This window comes from Myotis myotis, unplaced genomic scaffold (assembly GCF_014108235.1).
Source record: "Myotis myotis isolate mMyoMyo1 unplaced genomic scaffold, mMyoMyo1.p scaffold_m19_p_6, whole genome shotgun sequence".
Taxonomy (NCBI): Eukaryota; Metazoa; Chordata; class Mammalia; order Chiroptera; family Vespertilionidae; genus Myotis; species Myotis myotis.
Genome location: NW_023416368.1, coordinates 56,917,336 through 56,941,462, shown reverse-complemented (window position 1 = coordinate 56,941,462; position 24,127 = coordinate 56,917,336). Strand labels below are relative to the sequence as shown.

Sequence of the window (24,127 nt, the reverse complement as noted above, 5' to 3'; positions counted from 1 at the left end):
ACTAATACAACTATGTCGGTGAATATTCAGCCTTGAAAACTTAGCTTTGATCAATTAAACATACAGAGACAGAGCTAGCTCTTGCTGGATGGGGGCTGTTCCATTAATCTAAAGTCACAATTTTACATGATGTCCATGGCTATGGTTAGATCCAACTCCTAAATGACCTACATTGACATGATATCATTTTCTTTAATGTGACTTTTACAAAGTGTGATTTAACCTTTCTCCAAAATGTATCCCTCCCTAAATGTCCAAAATAGGCTTCCAATCTCTTATCCAAAACCCTGGAGACCATGCATTTTGGAATTCAAAATTTCATATATTAGAAAAGTAATATTACAACAGCCATATTTGATGTAACCCAGCAGATCTGGAGCAGAACTCTACAATCAAATACATTATTTTTTTTTCCTTTCATATAACACACAAATATTAACTCAAGTGAGATTTAAAAAAAAAAAAAAAAAACAGCCTTGAGACAGTTTAGGTATGGGTTTGCCATCAAAGACAATTATTTTAAAAACTCCGTTTTCAGAGATGTTTGCATTTTTGAGTTGTGAATACAGGATTGCAGACCTGTGTATCCACACTACAGAAAACTGTGCAGCCCTATAAAGAAACTAGCCTCACCTCTATACTAACACAGGAGAACAACTGGCTGCCCCACAGCACTGCATGAAGGAAGCATGGAGCAGGACAGCCTGCACTGGAGGTGTGACCTTATACATAGAGTGGGAAGAGGAAAGGTGGAGACCATCTCCACTTGCCACTTCTGCCCTCCCCTCCTTTTCCCACCCACAACCCTCTGTAATAACTTCAGCTCTTGTTGAGCGATGCTGTGGAGACACTCTTTGTGAGTATTGATTGTGATGTGGTAACGTTTTTAAGTATGAATTTATTTATATTACTTATGAGAGAGAGACTAAATTCACCTCTACAAACTGCCTACGCTGATGGCAGGTAACTAGAATGTTTTGCATAAACTGGGGGCTGAGATAGTTCACAGAGAAATTTACTTAGGGCATTAAATAAGGCTCTTCTGTCAGGGCAAGAGACCCAGAAGGCGAAAACCGTGGACAGGAACCCCTGCAGTAGACTTGAGATGCCCAGCATCTCTTCCACATCAAAGGAGAGGACACAGCATGGGACTGTTCCCACAGGGAACTTCTCAAGAAACACCCAATCCTGGACATTTTTCCCCAACTGTTTTTGGCCTCTGTCCTGATATTCATAAAAGGCTCTTTTCTTCATCAACCATTTCGGAAACCAAGAGCCAGAGGAAAGGCTGTTAACCACAAACAAAATAAAAAGATGACGAGCAGGATGAAAAATAAATTAAGGAGGAAATATTCTTTCTAGTAGCTCAATAGTCCTGGGAGAAGTGGTCCGCGATGGATAAAAGTTAAGGAATCTTAATTAGGGATTGTAAATCTAATATGGTAACATTCACTTTGCATTTTATATACTTAGTATTGACTGTATTTTTCCACAATAAGCATGTATTAAAATCACTTCATGATTAAAATTTTTCATTTAATTATGGGAATTACTGAGAACAATCTTTGTTAATATATGTAAGGTGCTATTATTATTCTCTATGAGCCACTCTCGGGAGATGTACCAAGTGCAAACACTCTGCTTGGCCCTCTGACAAACATCATTCCATTGTGTGCTGTTTATTCAACCTCTAAATCTAAGGGACTGAGCTTGGCACTGGAGATACCCCAGTGAACAAAAGAAGTGTGAACCCTACCCCAAGAAGCAGGTGCACCATTGTGGACACAGGCTATTCAGCAAGTTATTGCACATTTAATGATTCGATTCCACTTGTGGTGAGTGCTATGAAGGGGAGCACTGTGACCCATCAGAGCTTCATGACAGCTCTCTGAGGTGGATGTCATCCTCAATTAGGGATAGAGAGTTAACATTAATATTTGTAAAATTAAGGTAGGTTAATTAGAATACCATAAAATATACTGAGCAAATAATATTTTTCTAATTACAGCTATTATGGCAATGATAAGAAATTATTTTAGGTTAACTGGTCAATGGGGGAAAGGATGGGAATAAATGTGGAACTAAGTCTAAATGTGCGGGGGAGTACAGGGATCATTACTGCCAAGGATTTCACCAGCTCTGCTGGGTTCCTTCATGCAGAGGCTTGGAGACCTCCACTTCAAGACACCCACCCAACCCCAGAATAGCAAGATACTAACAGAAAGGCAACCTGGAAACAAATACAAGGGGTGTATTTTCCAAGGATATGTTCCATATTTTACAAGCATTTTTAATTTTAAAGACGTGGGCCCTTTGTGCCCACAAACCACTAAAGTAAACTGGAAATCTCAATACTTTTATATTCAAACCGTACCCAAGAGTCCCTCTTGAGCCTAGAAGTAACACACAAGTCCTATTCAGAGCAAATACCCTGTCTGTTTGGAAAACATTGCCACTGTGCTCAAAAGGCACTAAGTGGCAAGACATGAACATCTTCCACCAAGACCTGCTGCTCCATGAGATGAGCATGCAGAAAGGCTTGCTGGAGCTGTAATACTAACCATGGTATCTGTGGTATGGAATTGCCTTGAAGGTAGCATCTGCTCAAAATAAAATACTTTGGAAATCTGGGGATTGCTGTGGAGACCTGCTCCTCCCATCAGCATATACAGCCAGGCTTCAAAGTTGCCATAATAATGTAATCTCAGATTCTATAAAATGAGAGCTCATGGAAATGGAATTTCCAGGTGCAGAAAAACGGGCATTCCATCTAAATGCATGTGATAAGTACTTCCTGCTTCTCTCCTGACCAAGGCTGGCAATTACAACAACTTGACAAAGATCCTCTTGAACTAAATATTGTATATGTTTCTTTACTTGGTGAATCAAGAACTTAAAATTAGAATTCTAGGTCCATGGGTGTCTCCTGACAGCTCACAATGGAGTAAGCTGACTTATTACACAAAATGAGAGCATCATAGTGAATTCAGACTGGTGCGAATGAGACAGCCAACCTTTGATGAGACCTTAACTTGGCTTCACTCTAATTTTTTGCTGTCTCAAAATTTTTATAATAAAAAATTATGTCCTAAATATGGCAAATCCATGGGACTTTTGCTACCACACCCCTCTTTACAGCCATAGTAAACCTTGCTCCCCCTGTGACAGATGTAGCCTTACAGGACGGCTTAACAGGAAGTTCCAAGTAGCCACCATCCATGACCTCAGCAAGCACAAGAGTCAGTCTAGTTGCCAATCCTGGTTTAGACTATCTTACTTGACATTCAAAATGCCGTATTCTATGACAATAAATGGAGCCCATCGGACTTAAAGCTGTCACCATTGTTAAGGCCTGTTTGATATGGCTAAGGAATATAGCTGGTACGAGAAATAAGGGTGAAGTCACCATCGGGTCAGTTACACCATGTTGGCCTCTCTCAGTTTCCATAAGTTGTACTACAAACAGATAAAATATTACATCAGCCAGTCACTGACCTTGTGGAGAGCAGGAGCCAAGACTGGTACCAAGAACCCATTGTAAATATAATTTACAAGCTGGTTACGGATCAAAGGATGAGCCACCTAAGAGAGAAATAAGTAGTTATAAAAATTACAAAGAATTCAATTTTTAGGTCTTCTTAAAAATCAAACATTTCTGTGTACATCCTGAATTCAAAATAGAAATCCAAATTTTGGCCATTTATTTCATGTTTAAAAAATAATTCAGACTTCAAACCACCATGGAATTTTTCCAGATGGTTTATTCCAGTATAAATAGTTTGGACTTTCAAAAAAAAAAAGAGAGAGAGAGAGAAGCTGATAGTTTTAAGTTTCTATTTGAAAAAAATAGACTGAAGATGTATACAGAGTCATATCATAAAATTCACAAACTAGAAAGTATAATTTTACCCCATAATTTCATCTATGTCCCATCTCAATTTGTGACTAATTTTAAAAAAGAATACAACTGTCAAAATGGACAATTAAATACATTTATTTTGCTGGTAGAAAAGAATTTCTCATTTTAGAGGTGCATTTTCTGCTACTCATTTTATTAAGGAGGAAGGCATTTAGAAATTCTGTTCATAAAAATTAGATCCTATTCAAAAGCAGAAAACATTATCAGAGGCACAAGTCTTTCTATATTTAATTTACAAAATATATATTGTATGGATAACCCCCACTAATATCTTTAAATTTATCTTTATTGTTGAAAGTACTACAGATGTTCCCCCTTTACCCCCCATTAACCTCTCCACCCCATACCCGCCCCCCACCTCCCCAGGCCTTCACTGCAACTATTGTCTGTGTCCATGGGTTATGCATATATGCATACAAGTTCTTTGGTTAGCCTCTTTTACAAGTAATCTTTTCAATAGCACCCCCAAACAAACAAACAAAATCTTAAAAGTATATGGCCTCAAAATATTGAATGAAATATATCACTTCTCGGTTCTAAACCATGCCTGTTAGCTTTAATTCTCTTTCTTAAAAAGACATACAATCAAATCAAATCAAATAAAAGGCATTTTCTAGGGAAGTGAGGCTAGATCTTTAAATTACTAATAATCTCTGTGTACATTTGGGGAGAAACTAACAGTTCCATCTCTTTTATGTCCACACACTTCTGCAGGAAAATGTTGATAGACTGTAATATTAAAGAAAAAAAATAACTTAAGATGTAATCCACTTATCTTATATATAAATAAAACTTCCTTTGACTTAGCAATAAAAATGAGATGGGAACCAAAGTGATTTACTGCATTTCTTTCCAGAAGCTATTTCTTTATTTGGTAGATAAACAGATTATAACTAACATTTTTCACCTCACAATCACCATAAAGAAAATTTGATTTCTTAATAAATCCAATATTGAGGTGATGCTTATGCTATACAGAAATAAAACATTTTTTATGAAAACCTACTACATCCTTAGATGTTTATAAAATCTAATTTTTATTCAAAACAGTAACAAAAAAAATCTGAAAATAAAAATCTAATCAAGAAGCCAAGTATAGTAGAGTTCAGTGGCATTTTTCCCCCCCAAAGCAGGCCAATTTCAAAGCAAATGTAATTTGTGTTGCTAAGAAGATGCTTAAGTTCTTCTAAATTCAATTGGGATAACAATATTCTTTATGTAGTATGCACCATTAAGCACAACAAAGTGTTTTCCTTTGTAGACTCCCCAAAAGACCTTGAAATAAAAGTGGTATAATTTGGAGTACTTAGAAGCCTAAAAATATCTATTAAATGAGTCAGGCATTGAACTTATTTTTGATGGTTAAGTGGATAATCAAAACATAATTAGCATTTTTTATAAGGAAGAAAAGAATATCTACTTACTTTTTCTCAATTAAAACTTCCCAGAAACCCCATAAACTAACATTTTCACTCATTCAAGAATACTTAGTATGCTTCGAGTAAAACATCAATATTCCATAAACATTAAAATAAAAAAAAGGACTATTTATATACTACTCCTTTACCATGCTTATACTCTGAATGGATCCTAACCAAGGGTCCCTGCATTGCACTCAGTACCTGTATGACGGCGTTGCAAAACTCCAGGGAGTTCATGAACTGTACGAGGGAGGGGAGGAGGAGCCAGTCGTCTTTCAGGAGGCAGTGCCACTCCTCGCCTTTCTCTTCCAGCTTCGTAGGCAGGGAAGAGTAGAGACCACTGAGCCCCGTTGCGAGCACCTGTGTTCAGAAATAAAGATGTAGTCAGCTCTTTTCCAAAGATTTTTAAAAATATGTTTTTATTGGTTTTGAGAGAGAGAGGAAGGGAGAGGGAGAGATAGAAATATGGATGAGAGGGAAGCATTGACTGGCTGCCTCCTGCATGCCCCCTAATGGTCACTGAGCCCGCAACCCAGGCATATGCCCTGACCGGGGATCAAACCAGCAACCTTCTGGTTCATGGGTCGATGCTCAATCACTGAGCCACACTGGCCGGGCTCTTTTCCAAAGTTTGAACCTGCAACTAACAGCTCCCCGGGGAGGCCAATGCTGCTGGTCCAAAGACTGCGCTTGAAGTAGCAAGGTATTAAAGTGTGAGAGGGTATTTTGCTAGCTAGTAAGGATTCGACAGGTGAAGATTAGCAGGGAAGGACAACTCCTGTAGAGGGAACAGCAGCAACCAGGGTATTTGGTTGATTCATACATGGTAGATACAGGTTGCTTGTCTCTTTTGTACCGGGCACATGCTGGTCTAAGGGTAGGGGGAGCGAGGGAGAGGCAAAGATGAAGAAAACATGATTCCTGCCCCCAAGCTGTTAAGGAGAGGGGCAAACTCATCAACAAGCATTATAGTACATACGCTGCATGCAGATTCAGAGAAGGGACAAACCCAGTCTCTGGGAGGAAGACCTACCAGTGGTCGGCAAACTCATTAGTCAACAGAGCCAATTATCAACAGTACAACGATTGAAATTTCTTTTGAGAGCCAAATTTTTTAAACTTAAACTATATAGGTAGGTACATTGTTATTAACTTAATTAGGGTACTCCTAAGGCTTAGGAAGAGCCACACTCAAGGGGCCAAAGAGCCACATGTGGCTCACGAGCCGCAGTTTGCCGACCACTGCCCTAGATTATGGCAGCCCAGGTCAGAAGATCTCACAGGTAAGAACCATGAGTGGCTGCAGTGGTTCTCAACCTTCCTAATGCCGCGACCCTTTAATACAGTTCCTCATGTTGTGGTGACCCCTAACCATAAAATTATTTTCATTGCTATTTCATAACTGTAATTTTTCTAGTTATGAATCATAATGTAAATATCTGATATGCTATATCTGTTTTCCGATGGTCTCAACCCACAGGTTGAGAACCGCTGCTTTAGAGAAAGAGTCCTGCAAACATGTTCAAGGTCATGACTGACACGTGCCTATTTACAGTTTGAAAAGTGCTTTAATCTGATCTTCACAAGTGATAGCAAGAAAAAAGAACTGGGGGCCATGGGTCAGTTAGACATGATGACAATAGTTCAAACAGAGCTACAGTGGGGCTAAGCTGAAGTATTGGCAGTCGGAAAAGAGAGGAGGAAATAAATTTGAGATTCATGTGTGAGGTGGGTGTGAGGGTGAGCTAACCATGACATCTGTCGATCCAATATTGATCCAAAGCTCATGGGGTTTACTTCCTCCCTCAATGCTAGGTTCCTAAAAGGACAGAGTTTGGGCTTAGTAAGTGAGGATGAGTGATAACTTCAAACTATTAAATTATCCAGCTTGGTCATTAAGAAAATAATGATGTCTTTAACAGAGACAGAAATGTGGGCAAGGAACCCACTTGTGCTGTGAGCCTGTTGATTTTACCTTGTGCAGCATAATCTGAGGGAAACTAGGGCTGTCACAGTTGGGAAGTGATGATCGCCAAACAGCACCTCAGAGATCCTGATCAGGCAGAGGAATAGCACGGAACAGAAGCAAGAAGTTACCTATAAAAGGCGTTCCTCTAATCCCTGAGGTTATGAGGGACTCAGATGGGCTAGAAACATTCAAGAAAACATTCAATCCTAACTTAGGCCCAGGAAAGAAACAGCGAAGTTTTCATTGATCTCAGAGTCTAATAAGAGATGAATCAGCAATTATAATAGTGTAATAAATGTTCAGAAACATGATAGAAAATGCATGGTGCTGTGGATATACAAAAGGCCCTTAATCCAGACTTGGGGTGGGGGAGCAGGGAATGGTCTCAGAAGAAGTGACGCCCAAGCTGCTAAAGAATAAACAGTAGATGGCCAAAAAAGAGTGTTGAATGGAAGAATGTTCTAAGCAGAGTGTGTACAAAAGCTCAAAGGAAGAAGGAAAAATGGCATGTTCCAGGAACGAAGAGCAGTGCAGTGCTACTGGAATGTAGAATCAGAGGTGGAAAGAGCCGTCAAGGTAAGCAGGAGTCAGACCCTGCAGGGTTCTGTAGGCCAAGATAAAGAGCTTGAGGGACATCCACTAGAGAGCCCAGTAGGCAGCTGTATGGACTTGATGCTTAGAGAAGGATCTGGGCTAGAGATGGTGATCTGGAACCATCCACATGTACATGGTACCTCAAGCCATACAGACCAGAGGGAGAGGGAAGGGAGGTTTATGCAGATGAGATATGATAAAGTAACCCATAGTGCCTGACATCAGAAAGTCAGAGGAGGTGGTGGGGGTCCAGGTATGTTGAACCTGGAAAAATGATCTATAACCTCATTGTTGCCCCTCCTTCTCCCTTGTCCTGTTCCCACAGCATCCTCTGTATTCCTTTGTGTAGCACCTGTCGGTCTTGCATTTATTAGTTTACGGCTGTCTGCTCCGTCTCACCTGGTGTCACCTGTCCAGTCCAGTCCTCACTGGTGTGTGGATGACTTGTGCAGGCAGGTATATGGAGTAGCAGAGGCCAACAGTGCTTCCCGTGAGAAACACACCCAGTTGGACAATAGAGTACAGGCCTGGCCTGAGAAATGAGAACCTGAAGGTCTTAGCGCAGAGAAACCAGATGATGCCTCGGGAAGGAGGGTTTGGGGGTCACATGGAGTGGGAGCCCACAGTGGAGTAGGAAGGGCAGTGAGAGAAAGAAGCGAACCATTTCAATATTTGAGAAACCAAAAGATTATGTCTGTTTCTCTGTCCTTTTTCCTAATGACCTTTTTTCACCCATTCATTCACTCGTTCATTAAAAAAGAATTACTAAGCACCTTCAGGCCAGGTACTAGGGTAAGTACAGGAAATACAACAGTAAACAAGATAATGCATTTATCTCTTTTTCATAATCAAAGCATCTGTGTTCCCAAAGGAGACTGTCCCCTATTTAAAGTACTTAACTCCTTATCTACACACCCAAACCAATCACTTTAACTCCCGTTGTAAATGTGACCCGAGTGAGTTGTCTGTAATAAATTAGAATCTTCTACCAAGAGAGAACAGAGACCAAAAGTTCTCCTTGAAGGGAAATCTAACCTTGATGCCACATTTTAAAAATCAATTACATTTGCTAACTCATGCTAAATTAACCACAGAACAAAGGCTTTAATTCTGCATACGCCCGATTCCTTAACCACTTTGAGACTCTGAAAATGAATTCATAAAGACAGGCTTAATTTGTCTGACTAAAAAGCTGGGAATAACTATTTAGTATATCAATATAATTACAGCAACATTAATCTTCAAATTACATACATCAGTGACAGTAATTAAAAATAACACATACCTAATATTCACTTTTTTAAAGCGTATTCTTGGAAAAGGCATGGCTAAGATGGGAACAGAAGCCTGTCTCTAGAGACAGTGCAGTGTGGCGATTGGAACAGAGAACTACCAGGTTCTTGCCACTATACGTGGGGCTAGCGAACATCTCTGCTATGTTCTTCAGGCAAAGAAACATGGAAGAAAATATTCTGCAGAATAAAGAGTATCACATCTTTCCTTTAAATAGGTTTTTATTGATTTTTTAGAGAGAAAGCAAGGGAGAGGGAGAGAGAGAGAGAAACATAGATCAGCTGCCTCCTGCACACCCCTACTGGGTTTGAACCCGCAACACAAGGCATGTGCCCTGACTGGGAATCAAACTGGTGACCTCTTGGTGCACAGGATGATGCTCAACCAACTGAGTCGCACAAGCCAGAACTAGTATTACATAGTCTTAAGAACAAGATTCCAAATCTTTACTGCTGAATACTTAGATCCTCCTTTCTAAGACTGCTCAGAGTTCAGATCCATTCACCCAATCCACATATATTTCTAAAACACTGACTGTGGCCCAGGTGCTGGAGAAAGAAGTGAACAAGCCAGCCCAAGAGAGAAGGAGAAGAAAGGTGATAAACTAATAAATGCAAGAAAGACGATTGGTCCACAAAGGGAACCAGAGGGTGCTGTGGGAACAGGACAAGGGAAAAGAAGAGGCAACAGGTTTGTAGATAATTTTTCCAAGAGTTTAATGGCACTATCCATTTACTTTTAAATTTCATTTTTAACTTAATTTAAAAATATATAGATATTCAACAGCTAATTAAAAATAAAATACCCATCCACTATTTTAGCCTTGCATTGATCCTGGCCACACAAAAGTAATTATAAGACATATTTGTTCCTAACACATTAAGTATTAACCCAATATTTTTAATTTATTTTCTTTCAAGAGTCTCCTTAAAAGAAAATAATCACCATATAAAACTATAAGGATAATAACGGATAATTTAAACAGCACCACTTCCCTGAAAGCATGGTAGTGGTTGAGACCATGGATTTTAGTATCAGACTAACGCAGCTGTTGAACCTGCCTCAGCCATTTACAGGCAGTGATTAAGTCCTCTAGGGTTCAGTTTCTTTACTGAGTTGCTGTGGGAATTAAAGAAAATAACGCATGTGAAAAGGTGACCATCATGGTTGACACATACCGATGTTCCCACTGGAGGGAAGAAAGGTGATGTGCCCAGAGCACAAAACAAGCCAGGGAAGGTCCATCTTTAACACAAAACATTTAACACTACCCAGCTAATTTTAGCAAAAACAAAAAGATTTTTTAGCAGATGGCTTTAGTCTGAAGCTAGCAGCAGAACACCTGGTAGGGACCATTTGATACACCTTGCCAACATAAAAAGCCTCATAAATTTTAGATATGGGATAAATAATGTTCTACCTACGGCTGTGTACCTAAAGGTTGCAAAATTTCAATTTGCCTTTCTGAATTTATGTATAGGCTGCTTCCTACTTTTGCCAATCAGTAACAAGTGACAAGGGCTTAATCATTAATATTTGTTAAAAAAAAAAATCAAAAGAAGACAGGGTCATAGAGTTCCCAATCATTTGTTGGCTCTAAATTGTTCCCTAGGGTATTCTCATCCTCCTTTTCTTGGAAAAAGCACATCGTGAGATGAGCGGTGGCGGAACCAGCAAGCTCTTCCTATCAATGACAACAGCAGGAGTTTCCAACAGTGGTCTAGTTTCCGGAAAGAGTCATTACTCTTCCCCACACCTGATGCTAACACACTTTGACAATCATACTAATTAGAGAAAGCCTTTTGTCAATTGTGGTCCTTAGCTGGGTGGTTAATAGAGGATGCTTTTATACTCAACATACAGAGGCCCCCTTTTTTAAAAATTATGTTGTCAGATGTAATTATAGAAAACTGGGGACAAATGAGATTATGGGATCCATCCTGAGGGGCAACTTAACACAATGCAGCAGCTCTGTGTTCCATTCTAGAAAATAATGTCAGCTGTAGACGTTGTTTTTCCTCCAACTTTAATGAACTCGACAGTGTTTGAAAATACAGTTTTATAAAAGCAACAATTACTCAGTAAAATCTGCTTACAACATAAGTGAAAATCTAAACATTAAAAATATGCTCTATTCTAGTCCTAATAAATTTAAATGTTTAAGTATGAAATGTTACAAACATATATAATATAACAGGATAGAAACTATCCCAAAATTTCACAGATTTTAATGTTTGCACATCATTTCTTCAGGGCACTCTTTATTTTTATCAAAAAATAAAATCTAACAAATAGAGCTAAACCCTACTCCAACCCCACTACCCTCCGTTCTCCTTCCTTCACCCCCAAAAGCAACCACAGTCTTGAAGTGAGAACATATTCCAGTACTTGTTTTTGTACTTTTACTGTATTCACATGTACCCAAAAAACAGCATACCTTATGTCTTAAAACTTTGTGAATTTACTAACATACTATATGTAACCTTTTGCTACTTGTATTTTTACTTAACATGTTTTTAGACTTGTAGGTATTCACACATATATAGTTACATGTACACTATACATGCAATTCATTCATTTTGAATTCTGTATAGTAATTCATTATGTAGAACAGGGGTGCAGAATGACCGGCCTGTGGCAGTATAAGGCCTACGAAATCATTTTGTCTGACCCTGAATAATTAAATGTTTGACCAAATATAGCAGGCTAATTTTTAAAATATATTTTTATTGATTTCAGAGAGGAAGGGAGAGTGAGAGAGAGATACACTAATGATGAGAGAGAATCACTGATCAGCTGCCTCCTGCACACCCGCAACTAGGGACCAAGTCCACAACCCAGGCATGTGTCCCGACCGGGAATCAAACCATGACCTCCTGGTCCATAAGTCAATGCTCAACCTCTGAGCCACACCAGCTGGGCTGCAGGCTAATTTTTCAGTTGCTAATTTTGTATGGCCTGCGAATGATTTTATAAATATCCAAATGGCCAATGGCAGAGATATAGGTTCCCCATCCCTTATTAGAACAAGACAGTCTATTTATCTTTCCTTTAATATATTTCTATTTTTCTCTTCCTCAAATCAGTATTCTATTGAATATCTTTGTGCATGTATCCTTGCAAACATGTGCCAGACTTCCCTAAGGGGATATCTAGAAGATGCAGGGTCACATGGCACACAAATATTCAATTGTATTAAATATTGCCATATTGCTCTCCTGATTTATTGTCCCAGTTTACATTCTCAAGAGTTCCTGTTTTTTCACACCCTTGACAACACTTGGTGTTACCAGATGTCCGACAGTTCACAACTCAGATAAGCAGTATCTGATGTCTCTTTGTGAACTGATTTGCATTTCCAATGCTAGGAAAGATACACATATTTTCATATGTTTATGGGCTTTGGGCGTCTTCTGGGAATTGTTCATTCACATCCTTTGCCCATTTTTCTAATGTTTTCTCATTAATTTGTAGCACTACAAATATTTTTGTATATTATGGGTACCAATTACTTGTATTTATGTGTGTTGCAAATATCTTCTCCCAGTCTGTGTTTTTTTGTTCTTAATTCCAGTCTTTTCTTTATGGTTGGTGCTTTATAATTATGGTTGGTGCAAAAATATAAGTCTTGATATTTTATTACTTAAGTACAAAGTAGTGACTAAACACATGGGTAAACTAACCAGGTTCAAATTCTGACTGTATCTCTTACTAGCCATGTGCATAGGTTCAAGAATTAGGATGTAGACAGCTTTGAAGTGGGAGGGGGGGGAGCATTATTCTGCTTGCTACAATTGCTATATCCAGTTTGGAGTGCTCTTGAAGAAATGTAAGCCATAAAACAGCAAAATCAGAATTCTCTTAGGAGTATAATCTGACAATGTAAGATGGTGAATTTGGTAGATGCTAAGAAAGTAGGGAGACACATTAGGGTCTAAACACAAAGATGGTAGGAATGAGAATAAAAAGGAGGAGCTGGATGTGAGCAATGTTGTTGTAGTAGAAGATAAACATTTTTTCAGACAGCTCAAAGAAAGAGAAACTTAGTATGTTGGACAGATGAACGAATCAGTTCTTCACTTCCCATGTGACTATCAATCTTTGTACAATCTCTTATTCCATTGGTCAGAATCCAGAAGGGAAGAGATACTTCGTATCCTCAATTTTTTTAACTGAAATTCTATTTTTCAAAAAATTTTACTTATCTGTTGGCCTGAAATAAATATTCACCAGGTATGAGGTGACTCTGGTTTATTAGTAGAAATAGGAATTTAGTAGTATAAAGAAAATTACTGCTTTTGGACCTCAAAGCAAAATACACTGTATTACTCACTAGGGTTGCTACTAGCATTTCAAGCAGGTCAGCTCTTTACTGGGCAAGACCATTCCACAAACTGCTGTACAGCATCCCTGGCCCCCTCACACTACATTCCTCCCCAGCCACCACATGCCCCTATCACAACCAAACACACCCCACATACATTTCTAAATGCCCTCTAAGTGCCCTCATGCCTGTTCAAGAACTACCCATATAGTGTTAATTAACAATGAATCTAATCTACTTATGTCAACTTGCCTGGCCTGTTCCAAAAGGAAAAAAAAAATTACTAATGGTCTTACGCAGTCTGCCAGCAGAATCAGGCATATTTAAGGCACTATAGTTTATAAAGAAATACAACGATGCAACTGGTAAAAAGAACAGACAATGGAAATAAACCAGAAATGTTCACTGAGTTGAGAAAATAAAAATAGCTGTTGCCCAACATAACTGACAGGCCAGAAGAAGATACAAATCTGTCCTCTGAATCTTCCTTCCAAAGCCAACACTAATGCCAAAATAATGACCAGAGCCCTGAGGCACCTCAAGAGTCCCAGACAGCTCCCATTATTTTCTGGAACTGGGACTGGACCTGGGCTATTCCACCATCTGCAAGCGACCTTACACGTTACTTCTCACCATACCAATGGTTAAGAAACGATACAGAATAGAGTCTTTCTAACTACCTCCAACTGCAAATAGGTACTTATTTTTAAAAAAATAAAGTCGGTGCTTTGTATCCACAATTATGGTCATTATCTTGCTGAGAAACAAATTAATTTGTGAGACCAGCTGTGAGGGGTCTCACCACATGCCATGATCCGTTGGTGCACAATAAACCTGAGAAGCTAAAAATACAAAAAGAGCAGGTCTTACCAATTGCTCGGGCCATGCTCTTAGAGAAAACTAAAATAGTTTCTAACCCCACAGAAGTGAACCAAGACACGGTTACACATGTAGGTTCCATATTTTGAGCTGACACTGCTCAACCAAATAGCATCTCGATTTAAGATTGCCCTGGCCCCTCCCAAAGATATCCTGTAAATATCTTTCCAAAGAAGGTGCCAAGTACAACTGGCTGAAAAGGACTAATAAAGTATTTATCACCAGCACAAGAAAGGAAAGAGGACTGGGTGGAAAGCATGGCAATGAGGGGAGTGGGACTTACAGGACAAAAGTAGGTGTTTTCGACGATGTGACGGGCCACCATGCTGTTCTCAGCAGAGAGAGACATGATGAAAAGCAAAGCGTCCCGGGCCTGCTGACCCACGGTCCCCTCTCGGTGAATGAAGGGAATTAGAAGGGAGAAGATGAGGAAGTTGGCCGCCCCTTGGTCCTCACTCGTGTGGAAGAAGAGTTCCAGGATGGACGGATCTTTGGCAAGGATGGAACAGAGCTGGTTGAGCAGGACAACCAGCTTCCCCTCCACAGCGGGGGTGGCTGTTCCCGAACAAGAGCTCAGCAGCATCATCAGGGGCTTCAGGATGGGCTTGTGGTGCAGCAGAGGCTGGTGCGACTGGGTGACCAGCATCTCGTACATCTTTAGCTGCTCGACTTTGGTGTCATCAGTAAACTCCCGCCTCAGGCTCCAAAGGAAGAGTTTCTCCATTATGTTCTCAGAGACCACAAATTCCAGAATCGGCCCCATGGCAGCATCCTTGGCTTGTTCTTCAATCAGCAAGAAGAGCATGTGTTCTACATAATTCTGCACTGCACTGGCCTCGTCGGGAGGGATGGACCCGTATTTTGCCTGGGTGTTCTTCAAGGGGTCGTGCTTCTCTAAGATCTTCACAACCTGTAACCAAACCAAACATTTGTCAACCAACTGATGTCTACCATAATGACAAAAACAGGGCACCGATTGTGCCAAATCTTCACGGAAGATATGGGAGCCATGGCCCACAAGAAATAGGTGAGCACTGTGTTTGTCTCTCTCTCTCTCTCTCATGAGAATAAGATGAAGAGGTTAAACTATAGAAGGAAGATGTTTGCAGATATTCATTTATAATAGTTATCATTTTGGGCAACCTAACTGTTAAAGAAGGTAGTATGGTTATGCAAATTAAGCCACATGCATATCTGGGCCTCTTGCTATGAAGACGATTGAGCAAAATAAAAACTTGTAAATGATATTTTAGATGAAAAAAATCAGTTACTTTATATCATTAGGTCCATCATTATCAACCATGTCAAAAACATGAAAAAAAGACCAAAAAGAAATATGAAAAATATAAACCATTTTTGTGGTCAAAGTGATGACAAGTTCTTAAATTTTTTCTAACTTGTCAAAAATATTGCTTTTTAATCTTAAAATACATTAAATAAGCAAGACTACCTGTGTTCTCCTATAAATAGCATTGATTTGAGGATTTCAACAGAGGAACACAGATCCTCATAGGCCCTTGAGAGAACATTCTCCTCCCCTCCTCTACTTGGACGAGCACCCTTTTCAGCCAAGCAAGCAACATTAGGAAGGATGAGAGGAAACTGGTTAACAAAAGACATATACCTAGCAGAATCAGCTCTAACATATGGCATATGTCTGCATTTCTTGAAGCCAGAAAAAGTTCTGAGATAACCAATTATAAAAGAAATCCCTAACGTATAGCATTTCTGTTTGGAGTAATGAAAAAGTATTGGAAATAGTGGTGATGGTTGCATAACATTGTGAATGTGGTTGATACCATTGAGTTATATGCTTAAAAATGGTTAAGATGGACCTGATAGTTGTTCCTCATTGGGTAGAGCACCAGCCTGTGCACTGAAGGGTCATGGGTTCAATTCCCAGTCAAGGGTTCATGCCTGGGTTGCAAGTTCAATCCCCAGCCCTGGTTGGGGTGCGTGCAGGAGACAATCAATTGATGTGTTTCTCTCACCTCAATATTTCTCTCGCGCTCTCTCTTCCTCCTTTTTCCCTCTCTCTCTAAAAATCATTGGAAAAAATATCCTCAGGTGAGGATTAACAACAACAAAAATGGTTAATTAAGATGGCAAACTTCATTATATATCTTTGACCACCAAAAAGAAAAAGTCAACTGACAGTAAAAAAAAAAAAAAGAATAAATCCCTAATCGGGTCATGGTGCGTCTCTCCCTTGCCACTGCTAGCCTGTGGATGCTCCCTGCCTCTCTCTGCCCATCAATACTGACTTCTACCTTGGCACCTGGAAACTAAAACAATGTTTTTTATCTCAACTCCCATGTAACTTTATGACTTTTATGGTAACAATTATCCACATGATAATTTTTAAACAAACCAAACACTGATGGCTTCATTGTCATTCCGCTTTGCCTGTCTGAACTGCATGCAGCACCCTCCTGGCCCAGTTCTGTAACATGCGGTTACATGTTCTGTATTTAGGTTACAGAATGTTTGCAAGTCACTGGAGAAGCTGGCAATGGTACGATGCTGTGTCAGCATGCATGAGAGCGATGACAGAAGTTTAGTTCTCAGGGGGAGTTCTAAGTTTTCCCCTGTCAGAAACAGGGCAAAGGAACCTTTATAAGCCAGGCAAGTTATATCCTTATAGAATGAACAGAATTCTACAGAGTCTGTCATCTCAATCCACTTCTATTATAAAATTAACAATTCTGTTACAAAGGAAGAAATCACCCCAGCACTCCTGGGCTGACATTTTCAATAAGAAAGACCTTTGGTTAGCAGCTACCCAGGAGGTACGTGGCTCAATGACCGGTGACTCCAGCGTGCCCACTGGACATGCCCTCCTTCGTTCTATGCCGACTCCAGAATGCCCCCACCCTTCCTAACATCCAAGAAGCTGCCCAGAATTCCTCAAAGGCCTGATAACCTCACTGGCAGAAATGCTGGGACCCATCCCCCTTTCCCTTTGCTCCGGCCTCGGTGACAGAGATCACAGTACCACACTTGTCCAAAAGGGGGCTCCACGTCAACACAGCATAGTCTCCAACTCCAAAGCCCTAACTTTAAGGCTCCAAGTTCTGAAGAACAAATTAGCTGCCCTGCCTTATCAGTTCTATAATTTCAATGTCCACATATTAAGTTTATGTATGAGAGGAGAGCTATCTATACAGCCAGGCTTTGGGGTAGAAATGTAATTATACTTCTCATGTGTGCTCAGGCTGCCTTAACTATCTAAAATTGGGACATTATACATCAATAGTGGCATAGCAAATTAGCTCAATCCCTTTGGAAAACAACCTGCCAATATGTACAAAAACTACGAAAATTGTTCCTCCCCTTTGACTTGTTAATCTCACTTTGGGAGAAATGCCTAAAGGAAACAACCCAAAAATAATTAGTTAATAAATGCTCACACTGGTGATATTTTTAATAATGAAAAATAAAAATATTATTTACCTAAATGGTCAAAAAGAAGAGAATTACAATCAAAATGTTACCTCACCATACAATAAAGCTATTAAAACACTAATCATATAATTACCTGCAAGTGTATGTATAAAATAATTTAAGTTAAAAACTAAATATTTGACAAGGAGATGTATGATTAGAAGTGAGTCTGAAAAGATATAAATGAGATAGTCAGGTTCATAAGTTCTTTCTTATAAATTGATCTAATTTCATAATATAAGTAAAAATAAAATTAGACAAAGTAATTTTGTACTAATGTATTTTTTAAAAGGACCAAAACACTGAGTTAAAAAAAATTAATAATTGGAAATCTCATCCTCAGAAATTCCTGAGCAATATATATTTATGCATATGTATTTATACTTATATGCATGCATGTATATATTATATATCTAAATGTACACAAGTAATACACACAAAAACTATATACATAATCATAAGTTACATTTTTCTCGTGAATATTGTTTATTCCAATGTATTTCTTTGCAAACAATTTTTTTCTATGAAAAATCTAAAATAGAGAACTGAGATTTTTATATAAAATGCAAACTATTTAGCAGCTTTTAAGTCAGAGCATCTTTACAGTGTAGCTCCCACTGCCTTCTGGGTTAATGGGCAGAGAAACATGAGAACAGAGCTATAAACACCTATGGAGATACAAGGCTTGCTGATCACCTGGAATGGAGCAGAACCATCAAGAGTGCTTTATTCATTCCCAGCCCAGGGGTGGTTTACTGCCTGGAAGATGGGTGTGTTACAACCGCGGCCAGTGAGTCATGGAGTGCACAATGCCCAGGGAAGTGCTGATTCTGCCTGTGTTGCCACAAGTCCTTAACCTCTCTCCTTAGGTGCCAGGACCCTCCCAGGCCTCCTCCCTTCCCCTTCCAGGCAGACACACCCATGACCTGCTTTTATAAGTGGGCTCTGGGGGCCCACACTCTGGGCCTGGTTCCTGTCCAAACAGGGAATGCCTTATAAGTTCTTGGCTAGAGCACAACTTGCACTGAAATGCCAAAGAACTTCAGTTCTCATGTTCCAAGTTTGCTGCCCAGGTGGTGTCATAGCTCTTTCAATTTCTGCAGACTGGTTCCTAATGTGATCTGGACGTCTCCTTATATTTTCCTTTGTACCCACCAAACTCCAATTTTCCTGTGTCCCCGATTTTTGCTTGCTGCCTATGTTCACCTATGTATCAACTCTGACCTTCCAGGTCTAGGATCCATGATCCCACACTGCCCCCAGCAGCATCCCCAGGCCTTGCCCATTCTCTGATTATATTCTCTCTCTCATACTCTCAATCTTGCCCCAGATTTCCCAGCCCCAGTTTCTTCTCAACTATGGATACGCTCAGTCTTAGGGATTCAACTGGGGGGCTGGAGGGATCCAAGCAGAGAACAAAGCAGAAGCAAGCAAAATACACATGGCAAATATTTCTTTTACTAAACAAGTTCACTTCATTAGGCTGCAAATATCATTTAAGAAACGAATCAACCCCTGATAAAGTCCATGGTCATTAAGTGGGTAAACCAGCTGAGATCAGAAATTATACTGTAAATGTTTTGCTGAGCACAGCCAGACATGTGTTGATTTACAAGCTTTAATAAATACAAGCTGGTATGTATGTGTGCGAATTATGAGCCCAGATCATATATAGATCCACATGTAAGTTATCACAACTCTAAAAAGAAACAAATGAAAAAAAATCAACAGTGTTAACACTGATATACAAATGATCATCTAGCGGTTCTCAACCTGTGGGTCGCGACCATCAGAAAACACATATAGCATATCAGATATTTACATTACAATTCATAACAGTAGAAAAATTACAGGTATGAAGTAGCAACGAAAATAATTTTATGGTTGGGGGTCACCACAACATGAGGAACTGTATAAAGGGTTGCAGCATTAGGAAGGTTGAGAACCACTGAATCTTATATATTAGGATTATCGGGGCTAAATAAGATGAACAAATAGCATATTTCTTTCATAAAGGAATATTAGCTACTCCTATCCTTAGCTGTAATGATGCGCCCCATCAGTCATTGCAAATGGGCCCGGATTTCAAATATTCACAAATTCTAAACAGAAAATTCAAATGCTTTCAGAATCAAAAGATCTACATAAATCACATAATCACACCTCAAGATAACAAATGATTATTCTTCACAATAAACACAAATGTTTCCCTCTCAGGAGATTAGCTTTGACTCCATCTTAACATTGTTCTATATAATATATATGTGTATACACACACACACACACATATATATGCATGAATCAATAGATGATTATTTATGCTACTTTAGTTGGAGCCTAGTTATTTTAAGAAAGTCACATGAGTACAACCCATACTTCCAAATCCTCTGGAATGCTTAAAAGTGGCAGCATGAAAAAAAACCAAGTTACTAAGCAACATTTTCCATCACACAGAAGAAAGGCAGGATTTAGCAATCTTAAGCAAATTCCACTTAATGTACCAAATAAATACAACAAAAGTTAGCTTCCATCCAGTACTTGTTCATGACTTAACACCTGGTCTTTAAGTCTGGGGTATTCCTTGCACACCTATTCCTGTGGGAGACCTTTACTAAGTCATATCTTTTTGTATTAAGATAACATAAAATAATAACATGTATTCTTGCACAAGTTGGTTAACTCAGCTCCGGTCCTGAACCCCAGAGACTTGTTTAAATCTGGTGTAAACCAGGTTCACACAGGAGCTACATGTACATGCCATCCCTCCTTGGGACCAAGGACAGTCCAGTAATTACTGCAATGCAGAAACATGGTAGGGACATCAGTCAATAAAACACCATAAACTAATGCTTAGTTAGCTATGTCTTTTTTAAAAATTTAGGTATTAGGGAAAGGACTTAAGAGTAGTGATCTATGTAATAATACTCCAGAGAACACTGTAATTTCAACCACAGCAAAAAAACAGACATCGCCAAGCACACCATGGGAGAGTTGCTGACATTTCAACATGTGTAACCACTTGACGGGCTAAGAGAATCACGAAGGGAGGCCCTGACTCTCTAAAGCAGCCAGCGGTGGCCAACCGGTGGTCCACAGACCACTGGTGGTCCGTGAGGTCCGAAAGGTTGGCGGCATTGCTCTTAAGAAGCATAGCTTTTGTTCTGCTGTATTTTCTACTTCAAAATTAGAGCTACTTGAAAAGCTGAGAAGAAATATACAAATTTTAAATGTTAACAAATATCTCGGGTGAGAGGAAGTACTGGTCAGATGTTTGTTAACAACTTTTTTAAATGTTACTAAGACATGAAGATTAAACAGAGTTCTCTAATACTGCCCAACTTTTCATCTCTCGAAGACTTTACTTAATTTCTCTCCGTCATGATTCTATGACAAGGCACATACCAAAGGAATGAAGATGAGCAGAGCAGGTCAAGAGAATGAGTGTCGGGGAACAGGTGGAAATGCACATCTCCAATGCACGGACAAGTGCTCTACACGCTCTCAGTAAAGCCAGGCTACTTGGAGCTCTACACAGACACTATACTTAAAACATGTTACCTATTTTTCATTACAGCGTTGTGGGAAGACATTTGACTTAATTAACTAATCTAGATAACACAGTGTTTCCTATCCCCACCATCTCCTTAGAAGAAAAAGGCTGCTAAATAGACTAGCTTTTTTTTTTTAAATTTTGTCTTATTGCTTAAAATATTACAAAGAGTATTATTCATCAGTCAGCATTACCCTATTTTAGCTCTGAAATTTTCTTTATCTTAAAAAAATTGTATAACAGCTTATTTTTGCAGACTAAGAGTGGTAAGGAAATGCTTTGGGCTACTGACTAACTAGAATCACAAAGAAATGTGCATTCATAACTGATTTTTTTAATAACCTACCACCCCTGTTCTCCCGGCTCTAAGAGCAGACACCTTTAAGTATATAACTAATCTTGATTCAGTGCTTAAAAGGAGATAGAGAATGAGTACAGCATGTGCCATGAAGCTTCACAAACTACAACTGTGCCATTAAGAATAACTAGTGTGTGTGGCGGGGGGGGGGGAGGATTCATATGGCAGTATAGTTCAATAGTTTATCTGATGGACCAGTGCTTACTTCTTGCTCTCTCTTCCATTCAAAAGCAAAGAAGCAAGAGACAAAAGCAACAGTCTATGAGACTATAAACTAGTCTTATAGACTACTATAAAAATTACACACACACACACACACACACACACACACCTAACACAATACAACACACTCTGCCAGATCACTGATCATTAAATACAAGTCCAAAGATCTTACTGGTAGCAAATTATAAAGTGTTTGAATATTAGTGTATGTTCAAAGTTGTTTTCTAAGTCACCTCTCTCTTCTAAAAGTTGTATTTTCTGTTTCCTGTGTTTCAGGTCAGCAAGTTGAAATCCACAATATGCCAACATACTCTTGGCACTGAAGATGTAGGTGAACAAATGGTCTCTGATCACGAGGTTGGGAAAAAGACTCTGTGCGTGTCATGTTAGTGAAAGGTGGTTGGTCTAACCATGAGAGAACACTGGAGGTGCTGCTGGAGCAGAGTGAGAGCATACAAGAGGGCGGAAAGGTTTCCTGGAGGAAATGATGTCCCACATGAGACCTGCAGGAGAGGCATGTAACCAGGGGGAGGGCTATTCCAGGCAGAAAGAAGAGGAAGTGCCTAAGGCAGAGAGGCATAAAATAGCACAATGCCACAGCCCAGGAGGGCAGTGACTAAGAACTCCAAGTAATTTTGTATTTCCGGAAACTCAATAAGAGATGAGGAATGAAAGAAGCCAGGACGTAATGAACCCTATGTGCCATCCCGGCCTGTAGCTGGGAGACCACTGAAGTTAGATCATTCCAACTAAAGGAATGATCCAGACAGATCTGGGTTTTAGATTCCCTGCTCTGGCAACTTACGATGCAAGATGGCATCTCAGGTGAGAGGAAGTACTGGCCAGAGACTACTTCCTACAGCCTGGATTCTCCAGGGTCGCTGTTAGGTATACAACTATTCCTGAATGGCCACTATGGAACAAACCTGGGATGTCGTGAGATCCCTAGACCCAGGGAACAGTTTAGAAATGCTGGGCCACTCAAGGACTCTCCCCTGGAAACCCGCCCTGAATCACAGGCTGCCTTGGATGGTGGTTGGTTACATAACTAGCTGTCCCTGACACACTGCAAGTTGTAGGTGGGCAAGAGACCCTCCCCTCACCCCCCCCCCCCCAAAGTGTGCTTTTAAACTCAAGGTCTGGAAAAGAAGCTATTAGTAAGCAGTAGAATAGAACTCGCCCAATGTTAATTATGCTGAATCGGCACACTAACAAACAGAAACACCCTGGATAAAAAGGTGCTGCACTTGCCAGCTAATGTACACTTCACTAAATAAAACCTTATCACTCAGCTCTGTCTCTGCCACATTTCTCACTGGCCTTCCAGGTTGCCTTGGGGAAACCCAGGGGCTACAGCCCCAGGAATCACAGGAGTTTATTTCAGATTTTAGCTCATTTCCCAATCCTCTGCAATTGCTCTTCATCCACCCCCAGCCTGAACAACTCACATATGCAACTCCAAAACAATAAATAGCATTTGTTCCTATCAACTGGAGGTCTCATTCCTTACCTCACACTTAGTCCCACATCTCTTCCTTGCCCTGACTTCCTCACTCTTTTCTACCATCAAAAAAAGTCAAACCTGAGCATTTGTTTCCAATATCCCTACTCTACAGTGTCCTTGACCTTTCGGACATCAAGACCTTCTTTTCCCTCAGTCATGCTAGCAAAATCTCACTGCCTCCATTTCCCAGGCCTTTCCCATCCATAGTAGTCCTTTCCCTTGACTTAATCCCTGTAATCATTATTATTCATTTTATAACAATGTTTGTCACATTGGCATCCAAATTAACTTCTACATTTTTTAAAACCCAGACCAAGGCTCGTCCATTCCTGTGTCCCCCCCCCCCGCCCCCCCCCCCCCGCCCGACCCCCCACCTGGTGCCTGCAGTAGTATACTGAAGTGTGGACTCAGCAAATCCCCAGCCAGCAATAGTCACGTTGACATCCACGTGAATTTCTGCAACCAGCATTTTTATTGATAAAGGTAACAGGAAAGCCCTCCAGAGCCTTTGAAAGTACACAGAAGCCGAGAACGTTTTCCAGATTGGTTACAAAGGAAAAGTCAAGACTAACGAGGTAAGAAACTTGACCAAAGTTAACAACGAGACCAAGAGTATCCCCACTTACAAAAGGCGTGTTTACTAACTAAAC

At 39.8% G+C, this 24,127-nt stretch overlaps 1 protein-coding gene across 8 annotated transcripts in view; it reads right to left on the bottom strand.

Moving 5' to 3' along the window:
• Positions 1–24,127, bottom strand: part of FAM160A1 (family with sequence similarity 160 member A1) — a 210,988-nt gene that overhangs the window by 62,244 nt on the left and 124,617 nt on the right. For all 8 annotated transcript variants that reach the window (XR_004968310.1, XM_036313913.1, XM_036313912.1 and 5 more), the window contains 3 exons: positions 14,683–15,309; positions 5,542–5,700; positions 3,496–3,582 (listed from right to left, as the gene is read on the bottom strand). Coding sequence is in view for 7 of the 8 variants with exons in the window: in XM_036313913.1 (XP_036169806.1) it covers positions 3,496–3,582; positions 5,542–5,700; positions 14,683–15,309 (873 nt within the window). In the remaining variant the exon portion in view is untranslated. The remainder of the gene's footprint in view (positions 1–3,495; positions 3,583–5,541; positions 5,701–14,682; positions 15,310–24,127) is intronic.